This window comes from Erinaceus europaeus, chromosome 1 (assembly GCF_950295315.1).
Source record: "Erinaceus europaeus chromosome 1, mEriEur2.1, whole genome shotgun sequence".
In the NCBI taxonomy this organism is placed as follows: Eukaryota; Metazoa; Chordata; class Mammalia; order Eulipotyphla; family Erinaceidae; genus Erinaceus; species Erinaceus europaeus.
Genome location: NC_080162.1, coordinates 21,629,948 through 21,656,503, shown reverse-complemented (window position 1 = coordinate 21,656,503; position 26,556 = coordinate 21,629,948). Strand labels below are relative to the sequence as shown.

The window sequence follows — 26,556 nt, the reverse complement described above, 5'->3', positions numbered from 1 at the left end:
GCTTTGTTATCTATTATATTCACCACGCCTGCACTGGGTGCTCAGCAGTGTTATTATTGTGTGAAGGTAAGAGACTGGGGGTCAGTCTAAAGTCCCCCAGCCAGCGCCCGGGATTAGGGCCCGCAGCTCTGGGGGCTGGGCAAGCTCTGAGCCCGGGGGAGCCCGCGACTTGGCAGGTCGGCGGGGAGGCACAGGCCGCAGGGATCCTCTGTCTCCCCACCCGGCAGCGGGTTCGGGTCCAGAGTCGCTGAGGCTCCTGAAGGCCCCGCCGGGACTTGTGGCCGCCGGGGGCGGGCGTGCGGGAGACACGCCCCCGGGAGAGGCCTCTGGGTCAGCGGCGGCGCGCGGGAGCAGAGCGGGAGCGGCGGCGCGCAGGTGGGTGCTGGGGCAGCGCGGGTGCGGGTGGGGTGCGGCGTGGGTGGCCGGAGGAGGACAGGGTGCTGTTCTAGGATCCAGGGCTCGGGCTTGCACCGCCCCACCCCTCTAGAACGCCGCAGGGAGCTTTACTGCCGGGGAGCGTGGAGCAATCTCGACCCCCTGCTCTTGCCTACCCCCCCCCCAACTCTCTGCGAAATCACCCCAAAGAAGTGCTCACTAGTCCCTATCCCCTCACTCTTTGCTCAGCCGCCTCATCTGGGCAGAGGTCACCAAGCGGTCGGAGGACTGGCCCCGGGTGGGGGTGGGGTGTGTGGTGGGGGAAGCCTGGGGTCTCCCTGTAGGAGGGAGCAGCTGCTCCCAGGCTGTAGGGCACTGGCAAGGGACGACTCTCCCTCCCCTTGCTAAGCCTGCGCTCCTGGGGCAGAGCTAATAACTGGGGGTCGGGGTGGAGACCTGACCCCTGGGAGCTGCTTCAGTGGGTTAAAGGCACTTTTCTCCCCGCACCACCCCCTTAAGACCTTCTTCCACTTTAGCCAGAGTCCTTTGCACCTCTGGGTTTGCAGTGAGGGTGTCAGGGCCAGAGGTCCCTGGGAGGCGACCCTCTTTCTGGAGAACTGGCTCCAGCAGAGAATCTGGTTGAGACTGGGAAGATAATCTGTTTTTCTTTCTGTGCTTTTGTGTTCCAGACTAAAGAGTAGATGTAAGACTTCAGGGTGTGTGTGTGTGTGTGTGTGTGTGTGTGTGTGTGTGTGTGTGTTTGCTTCAAGTTCTCAGACTCACCTGCCTTCATCCCAGCACCAGAAGAGTCCTCTAGAAACACTGGTGTGGACCCTCAGACCTGAAGAGCCTCAGTTCTAGACCTGGCCTTGTTTGGAGCTAGACACTTGTTAAGTGGTGGATCTGGGGGAAGGGTGTACTCCATACTGGGCTGGCCTGGCCTTGGGTGGTGTCACGAGGAAACCATAGTTGAGGCTCCAGGTGGGCAGTGGGCAGACTGTGGGAGTGTTAAGGAGACCACAAAATGACCCGAAGGTCTATGTTGGGGTGGGCCATTTGTAACATCATGTGCAGGCCATACAAAATTCTCAGCATAAAAATGAGCATTTAATGCTACTGTGAAAAAAACTATGCTTGCCTTGGCGGGGCCAGACCAAATGGTTTTATTGGCCATCTATAGCCCATGGCCAGATGTTCCCACCTACTGGTCTAGGCTTTTGGTAAAGGAGTGTGTATATAACACACCGATTAACCTGTGTGTCCTGAACTGCCCTCGTCTGGGGGCATGAAACAGAAGTCCACTTCTCAGATGGGGATTCTTTCAGAATCTAGTCTTTTCTGGATTTTATCCTGGGCATGTTCTCTGGGGGCTGGCCATGGAATGCCTGCTCTCAGCCTGGCCTCTGGTGTCCAGTGATTGAGCTACTAATCCCCTCCCTGCCCAAGGTGGAGAAGGGGACATTCATGGCATTTGAAGTTATAGTCTAGCAGCTGCTCTGGAAGCATGGGTGTGAAGAAGGTCTGTGTTGAAATCTATGCTCTGTATAACTGGTGGAGCCTCAGAAAGCTGTGTGCTGCATTTGTAATGTCTGTGAGGCAATGCTGGGGTCATGCCATTGCTTCAGTCAGAGCTCACATGGTCCTCGTGCGTCATCTGAGACATGACCTCTCAACAGCTTTGGCATAACTAATTTCTTAATTTTTCAGTGGATTCCTAAAGACCTTTGTCTGTTTTAATGGGGAAGAATCCACTAAACAGAGAAAACAGATTATATATATATATGGGGGGGGGGGAGAAAGGGAGGGAAACCACAGCACCAATCTTCCTTCAGTACAGTAGGGCCCAGGCTTAAATCTAGGCCATGCCCATGAAAGAAAGCAGCACAGTATCCAAGTGAGTTATTTTGTCAGCCCCCGCAAAACAAAAAATGGAACGCATGTAAACCAAAGTGTGTGGGGGAGGGGGAGCGAAAAAAGCAAAGGTGAACGGATTGCGGAGTCGCTGTTAGGGTTTGCTCTCTAGGTCATTCTTTTATACTAGTAACCCTGGATCTGTGCAGGTTTAGCTAAGATTCTTGGCACTTCCTGCCTTGACTTAAATATATTTATTTACTTATTTGATAGAGACAGAAAGAAATTGAGAGGAAAGGGAAAGCTAGCTAGATAGAGATACCTGCTTCACTGCTTAGGAAGCTTCCTTCCTGAAGGTGGGGACCAGGGACTTGAACCTGGGTCTATGTACATTATAACATGTGTATTCAAGCAGGTGCTACTCCACAGGGTCCCTGACTTGAATCTGAAGTTCCAAAGTCAAATGGTGGTGGGTTTGGCAGGTAGCATAATGGTTATGACTGAGGCTCCAAAGTTCCAGGTTCAATTCCTGCAACACCACAACCAGAGCTGAGCAGTGTTCTGTTAAAAAAAAGGAGGCCAGGCGGTGGTGCACCTGGTTAAACACACACATTATAATGCACAAGGACCTGGGTTCAAGCCCCTGGTACCTGGTACCTACCTGCAGGGGGGAAAGCTTCACGAGTGGTGAAGCAGGGCTTCAGGTGTCTGTCTCTCCATCTCTCTCCCTCTCAGTTTCTCTCTGCCTCTATCCAATAGTAAAAATATTTAAAAAGTTAAAAGTAAATAAATAAATTAAAATGGTGGCCATGGCACTTCCTCAAAAAGTAACATTTACTCATTTATTTTGTGTAGTTAGGGCCTCACACATTTGTGCTTTCACCATTCTCAGGCTTTCCCATTGAGATGAGTGGAGGGAGAGAGGGAGAGAGAGAAAGAAAGAGAAAGAGAGATGATATGAGCACTGGAGCTTCTCCCGGAAGTGCCACTCCTGTGCAACTCTCACACAGTGCTGGAACTTGACCCTGGGTGGCACACATGGCAAGACACTGTATCTGGTAAGTTATCTCTCTGGCTCAGAACGTTAGGTCTCGAATTACCATTGCACCCAGTATATTTAACTTTTAAGCCTATCATCAAGAGAATTGAAAAAATGTTCACACAGAAACATGTATGCAAATATTCACCAAACATTATTCATAGCACTTGAAGTGGAAACTACCCAGATGCCCGTTGACATGGATAAACGAAACAGATATGGGCAAACACCATGTCTATAACGTGAAATATTACTCAGCCATAAAAAGTAATTTAGGGTGGGAGTAGATAGCATAATAGTTATGCAGAGAGTCTCTCATGCCTGAAGTTCCAATGTCCCAGGTTCAGCCCCTGACACCAGCATAAGCCAGAACTGAGCAGTGCAAATACTACAATAGGGGGACATTATATTCAGTGAAAGAAGCCAGACTCAAAAGGTCTAGGATATGCAAACTTACATAGAGAGAAAGAAGGCTAATGGTAGCCGGGGGCTGAGTGAGGAAGGAATGGGTCCCAGGGCAGGTCTGGTGGTTAGAGCTTGTAAGCATGTTGGCCCTGGCATGACAGGCCCTCTGTGTGTATTGGCCGCTAGTCACTTACCCTCTTGTCTTACCCACCTTGTCCTCTGAACTCCTGTCTCCCTCTTCCTGCCGCTGTGGAGAAGACCCTGACTGCAGCTGTTTTTAACACACCTTCCTGAGTTTCCCTGGATGGTCCGGCATGATCTGACTCGAAGTGAACAACCTGGACCCCCTAAGCCTCTTAGCCCTGTTAGGCCTGTGCCCAGCCAGCTTGGGAGCAAAGCTTTCTGGGTGTCTGCCTCATCTCCTCCTGATCTCTCTGCCAGCCCCCAGGACAGGCTGGTCAGAGGGGCAGTGCTGAAGGAGGAGGGGAACTTCCTGCCCCCACTGCCTTCCTTGTTCTCAGGTCCTGCTTGACTCCTGACGGCCCCTCCTGACCTCCAGTTGGCCCAGGATCTTGACCCCCAAGAGACTGTCTCCTCCTGGCCCAGTTGGCAGATGGAGCCTGACCAAAACACTTACTCACTTGGGACACCAGCTGTGGGTGACCTTTTTGGAGCAGTGAAGGTGGCATTGCCAGAGGGGGACGTTCCCAGTCCTGCCAGGGCTCAGTTTCCACATCTGGAAAATGGGTGGAATACACACATCTCAGTGCATTAGCTAAGGGGCAGTGAAGACCAGTTTCCTCCAGTCCCCTGCGTCAGATCTGCCCTCTCTTACTCAGGTTCTCCCTCCCTCCAGGGTGAATTTAGTGAAAGGCCACTTGAATATCAGTGAGACCAGTGCCTGGAGGTCTAGCCATGAGCTGCTCCCATAAGTTATGTGAAGATTCCAGGCCCACCATGTCTAGAACCTTACGTGTGCAAGGACATCCCAGAGTGCTGGAGCTGGCCAGGCCCTATAGCCTCTTCCCGTTAAACAGGGTTTAACTGAGGCTCAGGGAGGGGAGGGGTTGTGCCTGAGGCCATAGATAATCCTTGAGGGAGTGGAGGGTGACCTTTCAGCTGCTACCAGTGCTGCCTGAGAGGGTTCCACCATTGTGACTTTGACAGCTTGCTGTCTGTTCTCCAAGGCTGACCTGAGTCTACCCCTTTCTCCTTGTTACACCTGCCACCCTAGAATGTGACCCTCCCTTCCTGAAGTTCATAGCCATTACCAGGCCTCTCTTGCTGCTTTATGTACAGTGTGGGCTTTGTTTCTTTCCTGGGCATCTTTTCTTCTGATAACTGGGTGTGTTTCTGCCTCTCTATGAACAGCGTGGCACAGGCCAGGTGGAGGTTTGGATGCTTGCTGCCCCTCTTGTCTGAGGTTCTTAGCCACAGTCAGGATCACCCCTCAGACATCTGGGCACCCACAGGAGAGGCTAGAGGCCTGAGTCATGAGTATGTTTTCTGGGGTTAAGCCAGAAGGGCTGAGGAAATAGTCCCTGGCTTCAGCCCTTGGCCCTTAGCCTTGTGCAGAGGCAGACTCTGGGATGGGAGTCCCACTGGCCTTGTGGAGGGTGAGGCTGGTAGGCAGTGTCCTGAGCTGGCTGGGGATCCCAGGCATCCCTTTGCTGCCTTCCCCTTTCATTTCTACACTTGGTGGGTGGTTCAGTGTATGGAGACACCACCCAAGGCAGCCCTCTGCCTCAGATGTCCTCCAGCATCAGGCTCCGTCTGGGCCAAGACTTCTAGAATTTGAGCTCCTCAGGGAGCCAAACAGATTTGTTCTGTTTGCTGGGAACTGGTCATGCTGCTCTACTCCACGTGTGGACTTGAGTCTGTGACACATTTGGCCTCCACCCTGTGCAGACACACTCATGGACGGTAGCCCTCTATCCTGGGCACCTGGAGAAGCTGACTTATTTGCTGCCCCTCCCTTCCGCCAGCATGCACGATCCCTGAACCTCCTCCTCCTTTTAAATATTTATTTATTTATTGGATGGAGACAGAAATTGAGAGGGGAGGGGAAGACAGAAGAGGAAGGAAGACGAGGACGAGGACTAGGAGGAGGAGACACCAGAGTAGTGCTTCACTGCTTCTGAAGCTCCCCCTGCAGATGGGGAGAGAGCTTGGACTTGTACCCTGCACATTGTGATGTGTCTTCTCAACCAGCTGACCCCCTCCACTGGGGGTCAGTGCTCTTTTTTGTTTTCTATTTTATTTGACAGGACAGAAAGAAATTATGAGGAGAGGGAGAGATCAGAAGTAGAGACAGGGAGTTGGGCGGTAGCGCAGCGGGCTAAGCACACGTGGTGCGAAATGCAAGGACCGGTGTAAAGATCCTAGCTTGAGACCCCAGCTGCCCACCTGCAGGGGAGTCGCCTCACAGGCGGTGAAGCAGGTCTGCAGGTGTCTATCTTTCTCTCTCCCTCTCTGTCTTCCCCTCCTCGCTCCATTTCTGTCCTATCCGACAACAACATCAATAACAACAACAATAACTACAACAAGAAAACAAGGGCAACAAAAGGGAATAAATAAATAAATAAATAATTCTTTAAAAAAAAAAAAGAAGTAGAGAGAAAGATAGCTGCAAACTTGTTTTACCGCTCTTGAAGCATCCTCCCAGCAGGCGGCCGGGGCGGGGGCAGGGGCTCAGACACAGGTCCTTGTATATATAGCTGAACCACATAGACCCATATAAGATTAAACCAATAAGGGATTTATTAGAAAGTACAACACTCATGAAGAAGTGATTCTAATTAAGAGAATAGGCAAAGTCCAAGTCTGCAATCAAGTCACCTAAGACCTCCATCTGTGAGGATAGGTCCGATATCCCAAACCAAGAGAAAGGCGCTGCAGAGAAGGTGATCCAGCAAGAGATCGAGCCGCTCTCTCCTCCTCCTTTTATGCATTCCCCTCTATGTCTCCTCCTCCAGCAGATGTCACTCAGATGCTAATAGTTCCAAACTCCTGTTGGGGTCACAACAGTATATGGTTTTGTGTCTGCTCAACTTGGGGTGCCATCATCACCCAGCCCCCCACCACGCTCATTCTTACCATCAGATATTCCTGTGAAATCTTTGACCAGTGCTGCTGCTTCTCCCAGCAGACACTTCTTCCTGCCCCATCTCTTAGGGATGTCACCCAAGAGTCCCCAGGTATGTCCGTCACCCCAAGAATGACCTGCCCACTCTCCCCATCTCACTGGAAAGACCTCTGTCACTTTGCGGCAGGATCGTCACCACCTGCCCATTGATCTCTTTAGGCCTGGACTCAAGCTGGAGACCCACAGGTAGAATCTGATGTCTGTTTGCTTAATGTAGTGCTCAAAGGATTTTGTTTGCTTACTTCCATGTTACTTGCCGGTTCCCCGCAGGGCAGGTGCTCCTGCCTTTTTCTGTTTCTGTGTGCCTGCCCGCTTCCCACAGCCACGTTTCTCCTGGCCCTTTGAGTTTGCAAATGCTGCCTTCCCAAGGGCAGGGACCGCCATACCTGCCTGTCATTTGATCACAGAACCCATGGTGCAAAGCTTGTCAAAAAGCAGGGACTGACTGAGTGCACGCTGGTGCATGAAAAAATCTAGTGAGTGCAAAATGAGCTGTGTTGAAGGGTCTGCCAGGTGTGTACAAAATCCAGCCCTGAGTGTAGGCACACAGGCTAGCGCTGCAAAGCTTCACGGAAACTTGGTAGCAGTGGGAGCCCTGAAGGAGGGACCTAAGCGGTAGGGTGGGAAGGAATTAGGGTAGCTTTGTTCCTTTGAAGTCTAATTGAAATTGTATAAGGTTGGAGACTCATGAGTAGACGGTTACATGCTTTACAAGATCAAGTCTTGCTATCCGAGGCCTTTCTCGCTGTGGACCCTCCACCCCTGGCCCTGGATGCCTGACTTTAACGTGGTGCTCTCTCTTCCTGTTCCTGCAGTGGCTGGTTGGAGATGGGGTCCCAGGTGTCTGTGGACAATGGAGCTCTGCATGTGGTGATTGTGGGCGGGGGCTTTGGTGGGATCATGGCAGCCAGCCGGCTCCAGGCGCTGAACATCCCCTTCATGCTGGTGGACATGAAAGACTGCTTCCATCACAACGTGGCTGCCCTTCGGGCCTCCGTGGAGAGTGGTAATGGGGTCTTTGCTCGGGCTTTCCTTGTGAGAGTGGTCTTGTCACTAATGTGGACAGTTTCCAGAGACTGCTAAGGTCACAGACCTTAAGAAGCTACTAGCGGTGACACAGCTGGTAAAGCACATAAGTTGCCATGTACAAGAAACCCAGTTTGAGTCCCTGGTCCTCACCTGCAGGGGGGAAGCTTCACAAATGGTGGAGCAAGCTGCAGGTCTCTCTCTCGCTCTCTCTCTCTCTCACCCTCTCTTGCCCTATTTCTCTCTGTCTCTATCATAATAAAAAAAAAAAGGAAAAAATGGTTGCTGGAAGTGGTGGATTTGTCATACAGGTACTGAGCCCCAGTGATAATCCTGGTGGAAAAACAAGCAAGCAAATAAATGAACAAACATGACTATGTCAAGGTTCTAGAAATAAGCACTTGAGCTTCTCTGAGAACCTGAAGCCCACACTGGCCCTTGAGGGAATGGTGAGTCCCACTGGGGTACTGTTGACCTATCTTTTTGGCCAGTGGGTATGCAGTTCAGGCAAGACTGAATGACTGGCTCCCTACAGGCGGCCCACTTTTTTTTTTTTGCCTCCAGGGTTATTGCTGGGTCTCGGTGCCTGCACTATGAATCCACTGCTCCTGGAGGCTATTTTTTCCTTTTTGTTGCCCTTGTTGTTTATCGTTGTTGTTGTTGGATAGGACAGAGAGAAATCGAGAGAGGAAGGGAAGACGGAGAGGGGGAGAGAAAGAAAGATAGACACCTGCAGACCTGCTTCACTGCTTGTGAAGTGACCTCCCTATAGAGGTGGAGAGCCGGAGGCTTGAACCGGGATCCTTACGCCGGTTCTTTAACTTGCTGTGCTGCCACCCAGTCCCCCATGGCTGGCGGCCCACTTTTATAACAAACTGTCCCTGTGTCTGTTCCCCAGGGTTTGCCAAGAAGACATTCATTTCCTACTCAGTGACCTTCAAGGACAACTTCCGGCAGGGCATGGTGGTGGACATAGACCTGAAGAATCAGATGGTGCTGCTGAAGAATGGTGAGGTGAGCTCTGCACTGGCGGGTCCCTCAGCTGCCTCCAGGAGGCCACCTGCAGGGTGTGGCTCCTGGCAGGAGGGGAACCTGGTTGCTCTTATGTGTCAGACCCTGCCTTCAGACCTCACACAGGGACCAGTAGGTGCCTTACCCGCTAGAGTGCACAGGCCACCACATGGGAGCATCTGTAGGAGGGGAGCTTTATGATCTGTTGTAAATTAACTTATAAAAGGGGTTTGGGGGGATCGGGCGGTCGTGCAGCAGGTTAAGCGCATGTGGCACAAAGTGCAAGGACCAGCATAAGGATCCTGGTTCGAGCCCCTGGATCCCCACCTGCAGGGGAGTCGCTTCACAGGTGGTGAAGCAGGTCTGCAGTGTCTTATCTTTCTCTCCCCCTCTCTGTCTTCCCTCCTCTCTCCATTACTCTCTGTCCTATCCAACAACGAACGACATCAACAATAACAACAATAACCACAACAAGGCTACAACAACAAGGGCAACAAAAGGGGGGAAAATGGCCTCCAGGAGCAGTGGATTCATGGTGCAGGCACTGAGCCCCAGCAATAACCCTGGAGGCAAAAGAAAAAGGGGGGTTTGGGAGTAAGGCGGCTGCTGTGGTGCATGAAAGGACTCACAGCAGGGAGCTAGGAAATGGCTTAAACAATACAAGGTTTATTAGGGTGAAACAGGTAAAAGGCAAATAATCACTTATCATCAAGGGTTAAGAGTACGCTAGGTCTATAGAGCCTGAATATCCCATAAGATAAACAATTACCAGCTCTGGTAAAGGTTGCTCATGGCTGTAGAGGGGTTTAAAAGTTTACCGGCTAGTAGTCACACGTGTTCAGTTCCCAGAAGAAACAGCCATGGCGGAACCTGGTGCACCTTCGCCCCCAGATGCTTCCGACCAGGAGAAGCAGCAGCAGCCAGAAAGAGCAATGTGTTCAGAGTCCCGTGCTTTTATGCATTCCCTTCTCTGAAGCACCTCCTCAGGGTGACGTCATTTGTATGTTACTAGTTCCAAACTCCTGTTGGGGTCACAACAATGATCTGTGTGGTGGTGTCTCTCCTCTCTGTTTCCCTCTCCTTCTCTCTCACTCTCTCTTACCCTTTATCTAGAGGAAAGTAAAATAAAAGGCCACCAAGAACAGTGGAGTCCCAGTATTAATTCTGGTGGCAAATAAACAACAGCAACAAAAAACTTACACAATCTCACCTCATGCCTGTCATCACTGCAGGAGGTGCTATAGTCCCCTTACTGAGATATCAGGTGGGTGTCAGGGCCCCTCCTGTTGTCTGACCCCACATCTGGGATAGGGAAGACACTTGGGCGCTAAGGTTTCTCGGCTCATCTTGGCCCTGGTGGACAGCACGTGCCTGAGACACACTTGCTGTGTCTGGAGCTCCGTCAGTGTGCTGTCACCGTGCTGAGGGGCTCCCGGTTCTTTACTCAAAGCCAAGGGGAGACTAGGAAATGGGGACACAGGTCCTGTCCCCTATAATAGTGCCATTTAAGGCTCCGGCAGTAGCGCACCAGGTTAAGTGCTCATGGTGCGAAGCGCAAGGACTGGTGCAAGGATCCCAGTTCAAGACCCCGGCTCCCCACCTGCAGGGGAGTTGCTTCACAAGCAGTGAAGCAGGCCTGCAGGTATCTATCTTTTTAATTTTTTTATATTTATTTATTTATTCCCTTTTATTGTCCTTGTTGTTTATTTATTGTTGTAGTTATTATTGATGTCACTGTTGTTGGATAGGACAGAGAGAAATGGAGAGAGGAGGGGAAGACAGAGAGAAGGAGATAAAGGAGAGACACCTGCAGACGTGCTTCACCGCCTGTGAAGGGACTCCCCTGCAGGTGGGGAGCCGGGGGCTCAAACCCGGATCCTTACACCGGTCCTTGCACTTTTGTGCCACCTGCGCTTAACCTGCTGCACTACCACTGCAGGTGTCTATCTTTCTCTCGCCCTGTCTTCCTCTCCTCTCTCTATTTCTTTTGTTTTGTTTTGTTTTGTTTTGTTTTGTTTTGTTTTGTTTTGTTTTGTTTTTACCAGAGCACTGATCAGCTCTGGTTTATGGTGGTGCAGGGTATTGAACCTGGGACTTAGCTTCGAAGCCTCAGGCATGACAGTCTGTTTGCATAACCATTATGCTATCTACCCCTGCCCTCCTCTCTCTATTTCTCTCTGTCCTATCCAACAACAGCAGTCACCATAACAATAACAGGAGCAGTGGATTTGTGGTGCAGGCACCAAGCCCCAGTGATAACCCTAGAGGCAAAAAAAAAAATACAATTTAGTATGAGCTGGTTCTCCTTAAATTGACTGTTCAGTTTTAAAAGATCTTAATATGATTGTACACGAAGTTGCAAAAAGTGTTTTTGGTACACATAGACTTCAAGTTCATGAAAATGATCTGTTACTATTACTTAATTTGAACTACTGTTTTAGACACATTTTAATTTCTTTTTTAATAAATCATTTTAACCTTTTTATTTATTATTGGATAGAGACGGAAATTGTGAATGGAGGGGGAGGTAGAGAGGGAGAGAGACAGAGAGACACCTGCAGCCCTGCTTTACCACTCTTGAAGCTTCTCCCTCTGCAGGTGGGGACCAGGGGCTTGAACCTGGGTCCTTGCACACTGTAATGTGAAAGCTTAACCAGGTGTGCCACCACCTGCCCCCCCATATGCTTTTTAATTTCAGTAGTTCAAAAATATATATACATGTCTTCTTGTAGTCTTCAAGATTCAAGGTTGAGAAGATCCCCAAGTGTCTTCCTGTGCAGTGGTCTAGGGACTGGCCTTTTAGAGTTCTGGAACCATCTGTGAGGGCAGCTCCAGCCTCCGCTGGGCAAGTGAGGGGCGAGTGGGATCAGCTCCTTGGGCCCTCCCATGAGAGCAGCCCAGGTTTTGTCAGCTTTATGAATTATGCTCCAAATGGGACTCCCCTCTCTCTTTTATCTCCTCTCTTTCTTCTTCCTTCCTTTCCTTTTGGGAGGGGCAGGGGCAGAGTTTCTTCTAAAACACCCAGGAGATTCTGAACCACTGTTGACTTGGATGCCGGAGTCCTGCTTATTGCCTGTCCCTCCCTGCCTACTCTGGGGAGTTCACCGCCCATGTCTGTCTTGGGGGCCCTGCTAGTAGGTCAGTCTTGGCCAGGGGTGTACTGACACCTGTGGGCTTAACCACTGTGGCAGTGTTGCTCTCCTCAAACGAGGGCTGTGTGTCCAGAGTGCCTTCTTGCGCAGCTCCTTGTCTGGTGGGACCCTCAGCTCTCTTTTCCCTGCCCCTCACAGGCCCTGCCCTTCTCACATCTTATCCTGGCTACAGGGAGCACTGGGCCCTTCCCGGGCAAGTTTAATGCTGTTTCCAGTCAGCAGGCCGCCATTCAGACCTATGAAGACATGGTGAAGCAGGTAAGGTGTGTGCTGGCCAGCGACCGGGCAGTGAGGTGGTGTCTGTGGCTGTGGTGGGATCTGGGGTTGCAGCAGGGAAACTCCCTGGAGGTGTTCAGGGGCTGTGAGAACAGACCTCAAGATGGAAAGCTGCCAGGAAGAGACTTGTGGCAGGAGATTACCTGCCCTCCCTTTCGAATTGTAATATGATGAATGTGGTTTATTGATTTATTGATTTTAATTTTTTTATTTATTTAAAGAGACATTAACAAAACCATAGGATAAGAGGGGTACAACTCCACGTAATTTCCACCACCAGATCTCCATATCCCATCCCCTCCCCTGATAGCTTTTCTATTCTTTATTCTGGGAGTATGGACCCAAGGTCATTGTGGGTTGCAGAAGGTGGAAGGTCTGGCTTCTGTAATTGCTTCCCCACTGAATATGGGTGTTGACTGGTTGATCCACACTCCCAGTCTGCCTCTCTCTTTCCCTAGTAGGGTGGGGCTCTGGGGAAGCGGAGCTCCAGGACATATTGGTGGGGTTGTCTGTCCAGGGAAGTCTGGTTGGCATCATGCTGGCATCTGGAACCTGGTGGCTGAAAAGAGAGTTAACATACAAAGCCAAACAAATTGTTGAACAGTCATGGACCTAAAGGCTGGAATAGTGCAGGTGAAGAGTTGGGGGGGTACTCACTGCAGACTATTGTGTACTTCTGCTTTCAGGTATATATTTTGCCCTAGTTTATGGATACGTGTGAACATATGCTCTACCTCAGGGGACCTGGTCTATATCTAGGTTTTGGGACTTTGTTAGGAAGTGAACCGCCTGGAATGGAATTAGAGACTACTATGAGAGTAAAGGTCTCACCAGAGTAATGAAGCTGAAGGGTTGTCATTCCACACCTGAAGTCTCTGGACACAAGTCTGAAGTGAAGCATGCTGAGGTGGAAGATGAGTATGGGATGATCCCACTCATCAACAGAAGTTGAGAAAGAAGAACAGCAAGGGAAACTAAAAGCAGGATTTGACTAAATCTGGAGTAGGGCAACAAAGTAAAAACCCTGGGGTGAGGGTGAGGGTAGATATTAGGCTTCCTGGGGTGGTAGGGGGGTGGGGGTGGGTGGGTGGGAAGGGACACAGTCTTTTGGTGGTGGGAATGGTGTTTATGTACACTGCTATTAATTTGTAATCATATAAATCACTATTTAATTAATATGAGGGGAAAAATTGATAGTATGTCGCAAAATTTATTTATTTATTTATTATATTTATTTATTCCCTTTTTTTGCCCTTGTTTTATTGTTGTAGTTATTATTGTTGTTATTGATGTCATTGTTGTCGAATAGGACAGAGAGAAATGGAGAGAGGAGGGGAAGACAGAGAGGGGGGAAAGAAAGATAGACACCTGAAGACCTGCTTCACTGCCTGTGAAGTGACTCCCCTGCAGGTGGGGAGCCAGGGGCTCGAACCCGGATCCTTACGCGGTCCTTGCGCTTTGCACCATGTGCGCTTGACCTGCTGCGATATTGCCCGACTCCCTGTTGCAAACTTTTTAAAGCACAGACTGAGTTTTTAAATACATAGGCTGAGTCTTTGATATGTTGACTCTCTCAAAAGCCTAGACCAGGGAGAACAGAAGCAACCAGTGGCACAACTATATACAAGATTTTGAGTATTATACAGCAAATCCTAACAAAGGGATTTTTCAAAGTTAACTCAATTACCAAATAATGTGATTATAACAATAACTATCTACTGTCTTCTTGAACCCTAAGACAGCAGGAACCTCACATCTCCACTACAGAGCCTATATTTCCCCCAGTCCTGGAACCTTAGGGTGGGGCGCACTTTCCTGCATGCTGCTCTCAATTCGTATCAAATAATATTGATTTATTTTAATGAGCCTGGGCCTGTGTGGTTTTATCATGCCCAAGCTGACTTTTTCACTGTGAGACTTTTGAGTAAGTGAATACCCACCAAATGTCTAAATCAGAGGAAATTCGTTTGTTTATTTCCACCAAGGTTACCGACAGGGTTATTGCTGGTGCTCAGTGCTGGCGCTATGAATGCACTCCTCGTGGTGGCCACCCCCCCTTTCCCCTTCTATTTTATTTGATAGAACAGAGAGAAATTGAGAGGGGAGGGAGTATTGTATAGAGAAGGAAAGAGCAAGAAATACACCTGCAGACCTGTTTTACTGCTTGTAAATGCCCCCCTGCAGGTGGGGAATGGAGGCTCAAACCCAGGTCTTTGAGCACTGTTATGTGTGCACTCCACTGGGTATGCCACTCAGCCCCAGGGGAAGCACATTTCTTTTTCTTTATATAATTTTATTTATGATTGGCTGGAGACAGAAAGTGAGAGGGAGAGGGAGAGAGAGAGAGAGAGAGAGAGAGAGGGAGGCAGGGAGATGCCTGCAGCTCAACTTTAGCACTCATGAAGCTTTCCCCCAGCAGGTGGGGCCAGGGGCTTGAACCTGGGTCCTTGCTCACTGCAGTGTGTGCACTTAACCAGAGGCACCACTGCCCAGCCCCTGGAAACATTTATAAAAAAGATTTATTTATTTACTAATGAGGGGGAAAGAGAAAGAGAGAAGGGAGGGAGAGAGAAAGAGAGGGAAAAGATATGAAGCAGAGCATTCCTTTGGCATGTGTGGTGCCCAAGATCAAAATCAGGCCCTCATGCTTGCCGCCCCAAGTCCATTGCTGTAGTCATTGTGTTCCAAGGAAGCACATCTGGATGCTGAATTTGGCCAAGACACCTCGGTCTAGGCAGAAACAGATGCAGGGAAGTTTGAATCTGTGCTTTGTGTCTCCTCCTCCAGGTCCAGAGATCCCAGTTCATCACAGTGGTGGGAGGAGGCTCAGCGGGAGTGGAGATGGCCGCCGAGATTAAGACAGAATATCCCGAGAAGGAGGTGAGTGAGTGCCTTGCCCCCCGACCTCCTGCTGACTTCTGGAGTTATGTAAGGAGCTTTGGGAATTGGCTCTTGGCAAGGTGGGTGGCAGAGCTCCAGCCACATGAAGTGGGCATGTGTTGCCCATCTCCTGTGCTCTGTTCTGGAAATTCTCTCCCAGCCCCTCTCTGCTACTCGTTTTCCTACATAGCCAGCGTTCATTCCAGGTGAGTAATAAGTTCTGCCTCTGTCAAACTCAGAGGAAATACATTTACCAAACTCAGAGGAGATACATTTACCAAACTCAGAGGAGATAAATTTACAAAATGTCAACTCACATGTCCCTTACGGTGTCCAGCCTTTGTGAAGTAAACATAAACTTTGATTCCCTCTTTTTTGCTGACGAGCTTGGTCAGAGATACTCATTTCTTTTGGTCTGGAGCAAGCAAGGGCCCTTTTAGTCTTTAAGATGCAGTAGCACCTGTCAGAGCCTCTTGAAGGAGCCTGACTACAGCCCCTCAACTATGGCTGCTTGGGATGGACCAGCCAGAACTGCCTCTGGCCCGTGGGAGGGTGGCTCTGTTTTCTCTGCTGATGGAGAGCAGAGACCCTGTCTGGGAGGTCGGAAAGAGAGCTAACATGCTGAGGCCAGGTGACTGTGCATCTGGTTGAGTGTATATATTACTATGTGCAAGGATGTAGGTTCAAGCCCTAAGTCCCCACCTGCAGGGGGAAGTTTTGTGGGTGGTGAAACAGTGCTGCAGGCGTCTCTCTGTTTCTCTCCCTTTCTGTATCCTCCTTACCTCTTGATTTCTGTCTCTATGCAATAGGAAGAGAGAAGGAAAGAAAGAGAGATAGAAAGGAAGAGAGAGAGAGAGGAAAAAAACTAGCGTGCAGGCAGGCAATAAAGGCTCAGCAGTGGGCTGAGTGGGGTTTGGCAATTATCTCTCTTTAAATCAAGGATGTGCCCGCTGCTAATTCCAGACCAGCTCCTGAGAGCATGTGGAAGGTTCTTTTCCTTCTGGGAAGGCAAATGGATTTTGAAAAGTAAGATCAATAAGGGTATATTCGATTGTAGAGCTGTTCTCTGACAAATTGTTGGAAATTCTTATGAGCGAGTATTGCAACAGCTTCTTAACTTTGACCTATATATAGGGTAAAGACCTGTCTGAACGAGTCATTCAGAATTTGTACTCAGTAGACAGACACTAGGGGTGCTAGCAGCCACCTTTATTAACTACTACGTTGCTCTGAGGCCTGTGCTTTCTACAAGCGTCATTGTTACGAAGTTTCTATGAGTGGGACTGTGACCTTGTCTTATTGACTCTTCAGAGATGTGGTCAAGTGAGTATCCTAGATGGGGCTTCTTTTATTTGTTGTTATTTTTGTTATTTATTTATTTTACTTTGATAGGACAGAGAGAAATTGAAAATGGAAAGGAGCCAGAGAGACACCTGCAGCCCTGCTTCACTACTCATGAAGCTTCCCTCCTGCAGGTGTGCTCCAGGTGCTTGAACCTGGGTCCTCATGTACAGTAACATGTGCACTCAGTCAGGTGCACCGCCAACCACCACCTAGATGGGATTTCAACCTAGGCAGTCTGACTTCCCCTTCCTCCCTCCTTCCCTCTCTCCTTCTCTCCTTTCCTTCCTCTCTCCCTCCTTTTTTCCTTTCTCCCCATTTTCCTTTCCTTCTTTCTTCTGCAGAACTTTATGCCTGCACAATCCCGCTACTCTTGGCAGACCTTTTTGTTCAAAGACAGAGACAGAATGCAGAGACAGAGAGAGGAGAAGAAGAAAGAGGAGAAGAAGAGAGAGGAGGAGGAGAGGGAGGAGCAGGAGGAAAAAAAGAGGAGAAAAAGAGACACGGTAGCAGCACTCCATCATTTGTGAAGCTTCCCGTGTGCACGGTGCTTCCAGGTGGTGGCTGGGGGCTGAAACCCAGGTCCTTACACACGGCAAAGTGTGCTGTCTCCGGGGTGAGCTGCCACCCACCCACCTAAGCCCCATTCCCCAGGCAGTCTGATCTCAAAGCCCAACACTTTGACTTTATTTCAGGTTGCCTCCTATTTCCCTGAACTGACACAGAGAGCAAGTAGACCAATTTTAGGACTACCTATAATGTAATTGCCAGTCTGCTTTCCAGCTGTAATGTGGAGTGCGTGTGTGTGTGTGTGTGTGTGTGTGTGTGTGTGTGTGTGTGCGCGCGCGCGCGCGCGCGCGCGTGCATGCTCAAGTATGCTGGGAAATGGTTTTTCACGTGCCCCAAGTGAGCTACGACTTGTAGAGAACTGATGACTTTGTGGAAGTCTGGCCCAGGCTCCAGTGCGGACAGAACCTGAGAGTAGGCTTGGAGCTCCAACCCTATTTGCTCTCAGCTGGCTGCACAATTGCGCAGGTGACTCCTCTATGGCCTTCATTTCTTCACCTGTGAGATGGAGCATGGGGAGGAGGTGGGGGAGGCAGGGGACGCTTTTCTTGTGAGCAGGAGATTCACAGAGCCCTTCTGTCTCCTCTGGTTGTTTGTTCCCAGGTTACCCTCATTCATTCCAGTGTGGCTCTGGCCGACAAGGAGCTGTTGCCCTGTGTCCGGCAGGAAGTCAAGGAGATCCTGGTCCGGAAAGGCGTGCAGCTGCTGTTGAGTATGTGTGGGGGCCCTTCTCACCTGCCTCTCTCCTGGCTGAGCGAGATTTGCCTCGGGAGCTTGGTCCCTGCCCTTAGCTTGTAGATGCCCACAGTCCCTTGTTCAGGGGTCAAACCTCAAAGCCTTGCTTGGCTGAAGCTGTGTCGCTCCTCCGGTGGATCAGAGACCCTGGCTCTTTGTGGTGTCTGTCACAGGGGTGATAGTTTTGGACACAGCTCAGATGATTCTGGCTGGTGATTTAATTACGTTTTTTTTTTAATTAACTATTGTGTATCTTTATTTATTTATTTTTAAAAATTATGATAGAGGGAGTCGGGTGGTAGTGCAGCGGGTTAAGTGCAGGTGGCACAAAGCTCAAGGACCACGTAAGAATCCCAGTTTGAGCCCCCGGCTCCCCACCTGCAGGGGAGTCGCTTCACAGGCAGTGAAGCAGGTCTGCAGGTGTCTATCTTTCTCTCCCCCTCTCTGTCTTCCCCTTCTTTCTCCGTTTCTCTCTGTCCTATCCAACAACAACGACATTAATAACAAGAACAATAATAATTACAACAATGAAACAACAAAGACAACAAAAGGGAATAAATAAATAAATAATCAAAAATTATGATCGAGACAGAAGTGGGGAGAGAGGTGGAGGGAGAGTGAGAGAAAGAGAGATACCTATTGCTTGTGAAGCCTCCCCCCTGCGGGTGGGGGTGGAAGGGGCTTGGGCCCTGCCTGGTCCTTGCACATGGTACTTGTATGCTTTACCAGTTGTGCCACCACCCAGCCCTTGGATTATATGTACTTTTTTTTCTATTAGAAAAGAGAGAAAGAGAAGCAGGTATCATTCTGATACATGTGCTCCCTGGAACTGAACTTGGGATGTCATGCTTGAGAGCCTAGCAGTTTATCTACTGCACTACCTCCCAGCTCACTGAATAATGAATGGTTTCTCCTCCTCCTCCTCCTCCTCCTCCTCTTCTTTTTTTTGCCTTCAGGGTTATCGCTGGGGCCTGCACTATGAATCCTCTGCTCCTGGTGGCCATTTTTTTTCCCTTTTGTTGCCCTTGTTGCTTTATTGTTGTTGTGGTTATTATTGTTGTTGTTATTACTGTCATTGTTGTTGGATAGGACAGAGAGAAATGGAGAGAGGAGGGGAAGACAGAGAGGGGAAGGGAAAGATAGACACCTGCAGACCTGCTTCACCACCTATGAAGCGACCCCCTGCAGGTGGAGAGCTGGGGACTCAAACTGAGATCCTTATGCTTAACCCATTGCGCTACGACCCGACCCACCGTTTTTAAAAAATGTCATCTAGGGGTGGGAGACATAGCATAATGGTTATGCAAAAAGATCTTCATGCCTGAGGCGCCAAAGTCTATCTCCAGCATCACCATAAACCTATCAGTGCTCAGCAGTGCTCTGATGAAATTAAAAAAAAAAAACAAACAACAACTCCATCTGAAGGATTTGATCTGAATTATAAGGTCTTTGTGGGGGAATAAGTAACTTTGTTTTGTATTGAGAGGGTGGCGAGCTTTGCCTCATCCAGAGCAGGAGGGAAGAGAATCAGCCAGCTTGTTAGGATGGGCTGTAGCATTAGTGGTATGGACACCCCCTTCCCTTGTACTGGTGCTTCTCGTGGTTGGCAGGGAGGAATGGGGTGTCTGTCTGTAGAAGCCCTGCCCAGCTCTTCTCCCCTTGTGACTCCTGTGACTTTTCCTCCCAGGCAGTGAGGAGAACAGGCTGGCTCCACTCACTTTTCTTGCCCCCACCTTTGTCAGTGGTGCACGGGGAGGATGTGTTCCTGCCTGGTGACGGTGTTGTGACTATTGCTCAGAGAGGCCCCTCTGAGGTCTTCCTCAAATAGCTTTTCCCAGAACTTGGGAAATTCAGTCTCACTTCCCTAACGTGCTTCTTAGAACTCTGCTCCCACTGACACCCCCCCCCCCCCAGTGACAGGTGTCCGACCTGTGTGCTTCCAGGGACAGGAAAGTGGTCAGGGTGTGGGGGAGGAGGAAGGTGAGGTTGGCGTGATTGCCTAACTGGGCTATTGTGATCCCACGGTCCCTCCTTCCTCCATGGATCTCCAGCCTCCCCCAGGTCAGGCTTGGCTTGGGTCCACCTGCTGTTGGCCTCCCAGCCATGGTTCTCCTTTGACAGGTGAGCGAGTGAGCAATCTGGATGAGCTGCCTTGCAATCAGTATCGAGAGTACATCAAAGTACAGACAGACAAAGGCACGGAGGTGGCCTCCAACCTGGTGATTGTCTGCAACGGGGTCAAGATCAACAGCTCTGCCTACAGCCGTGCATTTGGTAAGCCTGAGGCTGGGCTACAGCCACTTCCCAGACTTTCCCCATTCTGGTCACTGGAGGAGGCCCTGCTGGGGTCCAGCATCCTCCACTATCTCCCGTCCCAGCAACTCATTTGGTCTCTTCTGAATGGCGACATAGACTGAACACAGGTTCAGAGCCACTCTTTTTTTTTTTGTCTCCAGGATTATTGCTGGGGCTCAGTGTCTGCACTATGAATCCACTTGTCCTGAAGGCTTCCCCCCCTTTTGTTGCCCTTGTTTATTGTTATTATTTTTGTTGTTATTGCTGTTGTTGCTGGATAGGACAAAGAGAAATGGAGAGAGGAGGGGAAGACAGAGAGGGGGAGAGAAAGATAGATACCGCAGACCTGCTTCGCCGCTTGTTAAGCGACTCCCCTGCAGGTGGGGAGCCAGGGGCTTGAACCAGGATCCTTACGCCTGTCCTTGCGCTTCACGCCATGTGCGCTTAACCCACTGCACTACCTCCTGGCCCCTTCAGATCCATTTTTGTGCTTTCCTCAGCTATGATAAGGACCTAATTTCAAGTTGCCAAAGTGTTCAGAATCTTCCCAAACCAGGGTCTGCCCTCTATTGGTAAGAGGCAGGAACAGGCTTCAGAAGACAAAAAAGCTGTTTTCTACATAGACCAGTGAAGAGGAGATTCAGGGTCAGACTTTACTCACAGGTGCACTACTCTTGCCAAATACTGATCCAAGATTAAAAAAATATTATTAATTACACATGAGAGATATAACTTCACTTGAGGGAGACAGAGAGAGAGAGAGAGAGAGAGAGACAGGCCAGAGCATTATGGTGGAGTGTGAAATGTTAGGGACTGATCTGAGAAACTCAGGCATATAAGTCTAATGCTCTTCCAGCTGAGTCATTTCCCTAACCACCTGCACTTTTTAAAAAATGTAATGTGACTCCAGTGATTGCACTGCTTATGCACAGTACTGCTGAACAGCTTTCCAAGTCCACTCACTGTGCTCTCTCATGTTACCAGGGATAAGACTCTTGTGCTGGTGAGGGGAACAGTCAGCTGAGCGAGCTGTCTCCAGGCCCTGATCCCAACATTTATCCAAATGAGCTTAGAGCAACCATTCGGGGGAGTGGAGGCCATAATGTACCTTTGTGTTAAAACTTAGTGTTGGGTGTGTCCCAGGATCTCACCTCTCCAGAGTCCTGCTCTACTAGGGAAAGACAGAGATAGATTGGGGATACAGATCAACTGGCCAACATCCTTGTCCAGCAGAGAAGCAATTATAGAATTGCATCCCATAAAGAATTTTGGTTAATATTCCCAAAAGGGGAGAAATGATAGGGAAAGATGACCAGAGGGTTCTGAACCCCAGTTCCACCAGGACCTGGAACTTTTGTGACTAGGAACCTTTGTTTTTGTACCATAAGTGAGCAGGAAAAGAATATGGAGAACACCTGAGAAAGTCAGACATCGTTTCCTTTATCTGAGAGGGAAGAAGAAAAAGGAAGGACACCCAGAAGTTGTAGTAAGTGTAGGTGTGGCTTAGAAAGGAAGTGAAGGTAGGGCCTTAGAAGAGCATAAAAATGGCCATCAGCTTCCAATGGGGTCGGCCATCTTTGCCCAGATGTTCCATGTGTTTTACTGGTGTATACCTTTTCATTTTCCTGATTGAAAATTTAAAATATCAGGAAAAAAAAAACCATATAAGGAACACTTAGAGTTAGGGGAAAAATGAGTCTATAATAATGAAATAAAAACCAGTAATTTGAGTCTTATAAGTAAAAAAAAAAAAGTCATGGGACATACTCAGTGGAGTTCTACTTAGCAGTTTAAAAAAAAGAGTATATTGTGTTCTTTGGGACTAAATGGATGGGACTGGCAGTGATTATTCTTACTGAAAAAAGCAAGGAAGTGAATGACAACTATGGGATGATTTCACGCATATGTGGAATATAGAGAACTGGAACATGAATTTGAAAAAAAATAAATATGTACTCAGCACGTATCTATGACCTTGGGAGAACTATGGTGTTTTAACTATTAGAGGGGGGTAGGCCATGGAATTTTGGAGGTGGGAGTGGTATGGAATTATACCCCTTTATTTTACAATCTTGTAAATCCTTATTAAATAACTTGTAAATTATATATTAAAGAAACAAAAACCCCTTCAGTGTTGAGTAGAGGTGTTAGCAAGATAGCATAATGTTATACAGAAGACATTCATGCTTGAGGTTCTGAGATCCCAGGTTTAATTCCTAAAACCACCATAAACCAGAGTTGAAAAGTACTCTAGCTAAAATAAATTAAAAAATAAAACAAAACATCTTAAAACTCAGAGTTGACCTGTGTACTAACTGGATGTAGGGATAGGACTGAGGTTTCCATCTGTGAGCTGTAGTGAGTGGCTGCTCTCAGGTCCAGTGGTTACTAGACTCTCGGCACATACTCCCAGGAGCCTTTTCTGTCCAGTTCCTGACAACTCTCCTGTTTGGTGTCTGGCAGGGAATATCCAGTTCCAGAAGGAAGCTGGTTCAGGCCATGCAGGGGAGGTGGGGATGACAGTTTATAATGGATATAGAGAGCCCAGAATTGAACACCTAAATGTCCTAATGTTATATTAATATTTTCAAAAAGTCTTTTAAGTCCTTTTAGAGTTTATCATTGAAGAAAGCCTACATTCATTTAAAAAAAAATCCAACTTACACTAAAACAAATAAACTACAACAACAACAACAACAACCTAGTCATATGAGTTAATCACTGTTGACCAGGGTCATTTATAAAGAGTTGTACACATTATATACGATGGCACTAACCATCTTTCTAACCAGTTTCCTCCTGGGATAGTCACCAAGCCATTGCAGGGGCAGTAGTTCCAAGGTGGGGCCTCCCTGCAGAAACAGATTAGGTGGTGGCTTGCCCCTTGAGGCTGTGCTGTTGGGAGGCTCGGCCAGTACGTCCCCCACCTTCACCTCATTCTGGTGGCTCCGTAACCGGCTGCTTGGGATCTTGGTTTGGGCTGCAGATAGCCGCCTGGCCAGCAGTGGTGCCCTGAGAGTGAACGAGTATCTGCAGGTGGAGGGCTTCAGCAACATCTATGCCATTGGAGACTGTGCAGACCTGAAGGAGCCCAAGATGGCCTACCACGCCAACCTCCATGCCAACATTGCTGTGGCCAACATCCTCAACTCCCTGAAGCAGAGGCCCCTCAAAGCCTACAAGCCTGGTAAGGGAAACCACTCTGCTTCACGCTTTTTTTTTTTTAAATTGATTTAATAATAATCAAGACCGTAGGTTAAAGGGGTACAATTCCACATATTTCCCACCACCAGAGTTCCGTATCCCATCCCCTCCAATGGAAGTTTTCCTATTCTTTATCCCTCTGGGAGCATGGACCCAGAACCATTATGGGGTGCAGAAGGTGGGAGGGCTGCTGTAATTGCTTCTCCACTGGATACAGGCATTTGGCAGGTTGATCCATACCCCCACACTATTTCTGTCTTTCCCTAGTGGGGCAGGGCTTTGGGCAGGTGGGGTTCCAGGACACATTAGTGAGGTCATCTGCCCAGGAAAATCAGGCTGGCATCATGATAGCACACTTTCAAGGGACTAGCTGCTAGTCTTGGCAGTTGGGATGACCAACAGAACAAACCAGCAAAACTGGTAACAGATATCTCCCTACTCACTCGGTCTGAGTGGTGGTACACCCGGTTAAGTATATGCTTTCTAGTGTGCCAGGACCTGGGTTCAAACACCTAGTCTCTACTTGCAAGGGGAAAATTTCACAAGTGGTGAAGCAGTGCTGCAGGTCTCTCTCTCTCTCTCTCTCTCTCTCTCTCTCTCTCACCTCTAGTTGTTGGGGCTCGGTGCTGACACTATGAATCCATTGCTGTGGATGGTCATCTTTTCTTTTCTTTTCTTTTCCGTTCTCTTCTCTCCCTCTTTTTTTTTCTTTTCACTAGATATGACAGAGAAAAATTGAGAGAGGATGGGGAGATAGAGAGAAGGACAGTGGTCCGGGAGGTAACACAGTGGATAAAGCATTACACTCTGAAGCGTGAGGTCCTGAGTTCAATCCCTGGCAGCACATGTACCAGATTAGTGTCTCTCTCCTCCTACTTTCTCATTAGTAAATAAAATCTTTAAAAAAGAGAGAGAGAATAGAGGAGCTGGTTGAGCCTACACATTGCAGTGTGCAAGGACCTTGGTTCAAGCCCCCAGTCCCCACCTGCAGGGGGGAAGCCTCACGAATGGTGAAGCAGGGCTGCGGGTGTCTGTATTTCTCCCTATCTTTCCATTTCTCTTGATTTCTGGCTGTCTCTATCAAACAAATAAAGATAATAAAAAATTAAAAAAAGAGAGCTGAGGATAAAAAGTCACCTGCCAACCTGCTTCACTGTTTGGGAAGTAGACGCCCTGCCGGTGGGGAGCAAGGGCTCCAACCCAGGTGCGCCACTGCCCAGCCCCCTCCCTCTCTGTCTCCCTCTTCCCTCTCATTTTCTTTCTATCTCTATCCAGTAAATGAAGTAAATAAATAACATATCTAAAATTTATTTCTTTTTTTATTGTTGGATAGAGAAAAAGAAATTGTGAGGAGAGAAGGAAAGAGACAGGGAGACACCTGCAGCCGTGCTTCATCACTCATGAAGTTTCGCCCCTGCAGCTGGGGACCAGGGGCTTGAACCTGGGTCATTACGCACTGTAATGTGTGCGCTTACCAGGTACACCACTGCTCGGCCCCCAAATCAAATATTTAAAACGATTGAGAGGCTCACCTCTCCCCCTCCAGAAAGACTTAAGCATTTCCCTGTCCTGGGGCTGTAGGTCGGGGGAAACTGCGTAGGAAGCTCGGCCCCCAGCACAGTGAGCAGGACTCCAGCCTGTTTGTGTCTCTGCTCCACAGGTGGGCTGACATTCCTGCTCTCCATGGGCAGAAACGACGGTGTGGGCCAAATCAGTGGCTTCTACGTGGGGCGGCTCATGGTCCGGCTGGCCAAGAGCCGGGACCTGCTCGTCTACACAAGCTGGAAAACCATGCAGCAGTCTCCACCCTGAGGGGCCGCCTGGCAGGACAGGAGGCACTGTCGCTGAGAACTGAGCGCTCACCAGATGCTACCCACCTGACAAGTGCTTTTCTGAAGTACCATGCCAATGATGTATTGATAAGAAACAACCTGTAAAACCAAAGTGTGAGAGAGAGATTTTTATCAAAATAATGTTGCCTCTTAGACCATTCTTTCAGGATTTGGAACGGTCCCTTGCAGCTGTGCTGGCTGAGTGGCTCACTGGCTCTGGGAGGGCTTAGCCAGTCTTCTCTCCCCAGGGCTGCTCTTGAATGTGTTTGTGTGGGGCTCTCAGGGAGGGAGATCGTGGTCTCAGAGAACCTGCCTCTAGAGGCCGGCAGGGGAGGCAAGCTGGTAAGGAGACCTCGCCCTCCCCCATGGGGTGGGGTTGCACATGTATCCTGCAACACTCAGATTGTTAAGAGGAGCCCACTTTGTAACCCCTTAGCCCTTCAGATCTTTAGCTGTCTATATTTCCATGCTCAGATCCTGGTTATACACCATAGTTGTCCTTTAAGAAGAACTAGAGAACATGTCCCCGAAATTTTACGGAACTGACAGGGGTTAACTGTGAAGCCGGGCCTGCTGGCTTGGAGCTAAGGGGAAGAAATTGAGCAAATGTGTCCCTTGGGTGATTTGACATCAAGCTAGCACTCAGGGTATGAGGAAGGGTAGGGGGGTATCAGAAGGTGAACCCCTTATATGCTTCCAGGTTGCTGTCGTGGGAAAATCTGTTAAGTGACAAAATTCCAGCTGATGCTAGTGGTTGGGGAGGGCTGTCTTGTTTGAAACTGCGTAGTTTTGTGCCAGCACAAAAACTAGCCAGCACTAATGCTACTTACCAGGAGGTGGGTAGCCACATAGCAACTGGTACCTTCTACCGTCTAGGTTAAGGTTTATTGGTTAATAATGACATTGTTTGGGAGAGACCTTCCAAGCAGGAGGAGGTTGTTTGGGGCCACACAGGTTAAATCCCTGTAGTGGAAGTGTTTGGTGAGTTCATCTTGAATAAAGCTGAACCTTGGCCTTGCTTGTCCTGTCCACTTTTGATGGTGGCTTCTGGGCTCTTGGCCAGTGCCTCTGGACACAAGCCTTTCTGGGCTTCTCAATTCATCCCATCCAGCTATGTGTACAGGCCTGTCCCATTCTGGTGCTGAATCCTGACAGAGGTGTTAGTCCCTCTCCCAGAGGACAGTCACACCCCTCCCCACAAGGCTTTGCCTAGGACTTCTATCATGTGGCCCCAGGCCCATGAGGCTCCCTTCTGGAAGCAGAATTAGTGCTGGTGAGATGAGGTCACTCTGGTGCTTGGGGCTGGGCACAGTGGGAGTCTCAGCCCATTCTACTGATAACATTTGAGAAACATCAACCCGTAAGAACACTGTTTTCCAGTTGAGAAAAATGTTGCAATAAAAGAATATCTTGTAAGAAAGA

At 49.0% G+C, this 26,556-nt stretch overlaps 1 protein-coding gene across 2 annotated transcripts; it reads left to right on the top strand.

Moving 5' to 3' along the window:
- Window positions 1–213: 213 nt before the first annotated feature.
- AIFM2 (apoptosis inducing factor mitochondria associated 2) lies at window positions 214–26,556 on the top strand. Of its 2 annotated transcripts, XM_007524147.3 has the most exons (9): window positions 218–375; window positions 7,631–7,821; window positions 8,740–8,855; window positions 12,143–12,262; window positions 15,068–15,160; window positions 17,672–17,780; window positions 19,925–20,077; window positions 23,085–23,285; window positions 24,963–26,556. In XM_007524147.3, the coding sequence occupies exons 2-9, from the start codon at window positions 7,644–7,646 to the stop codon at window positions 25,112–25,114; spliced, it is 1,122 nt and encodes a 373-aa protein (XP_007524209.1). In that variant the 5' UTR covers window positions 218–375; window positions 7,631–7,643; the 3' UTR covers window positions 25,115–26,556. The 2 variants fall into 2 exon arrangements, with proteins under 2 accessions (XP_060053956.1, XP_007524209.1); XM_060197973.1 differs by lacking the exon at window positions 19,925–20,077 and having other exon boundaries at window positions 214–375.

Bases quoted from the DNA above. Each gene is read 5' to 3' on its own strand.
- AIFM2 (XM_007524147.3), top strand. From the start codon at position 7,644: ATGGGGTCCCAGGTGTCTGTGGACAATGGAGCTCTGCATGTGGTGATT. The intron at 15,161-17,671 runs GTGAGTGAGTGC...GTTTGTTCCCAG, and splicing joins CAGAATATCCCGAGAAGGAG to GTTACCCTCATTCATTCCAG. The intron at 20,078-23,084 runs GTAAGCCTGAGG...TTTGGGCTGCAG, and splicing joins TGCCTACAGCCGTGCATTTG to ATAGCCGCCTGGCCAGCAGT.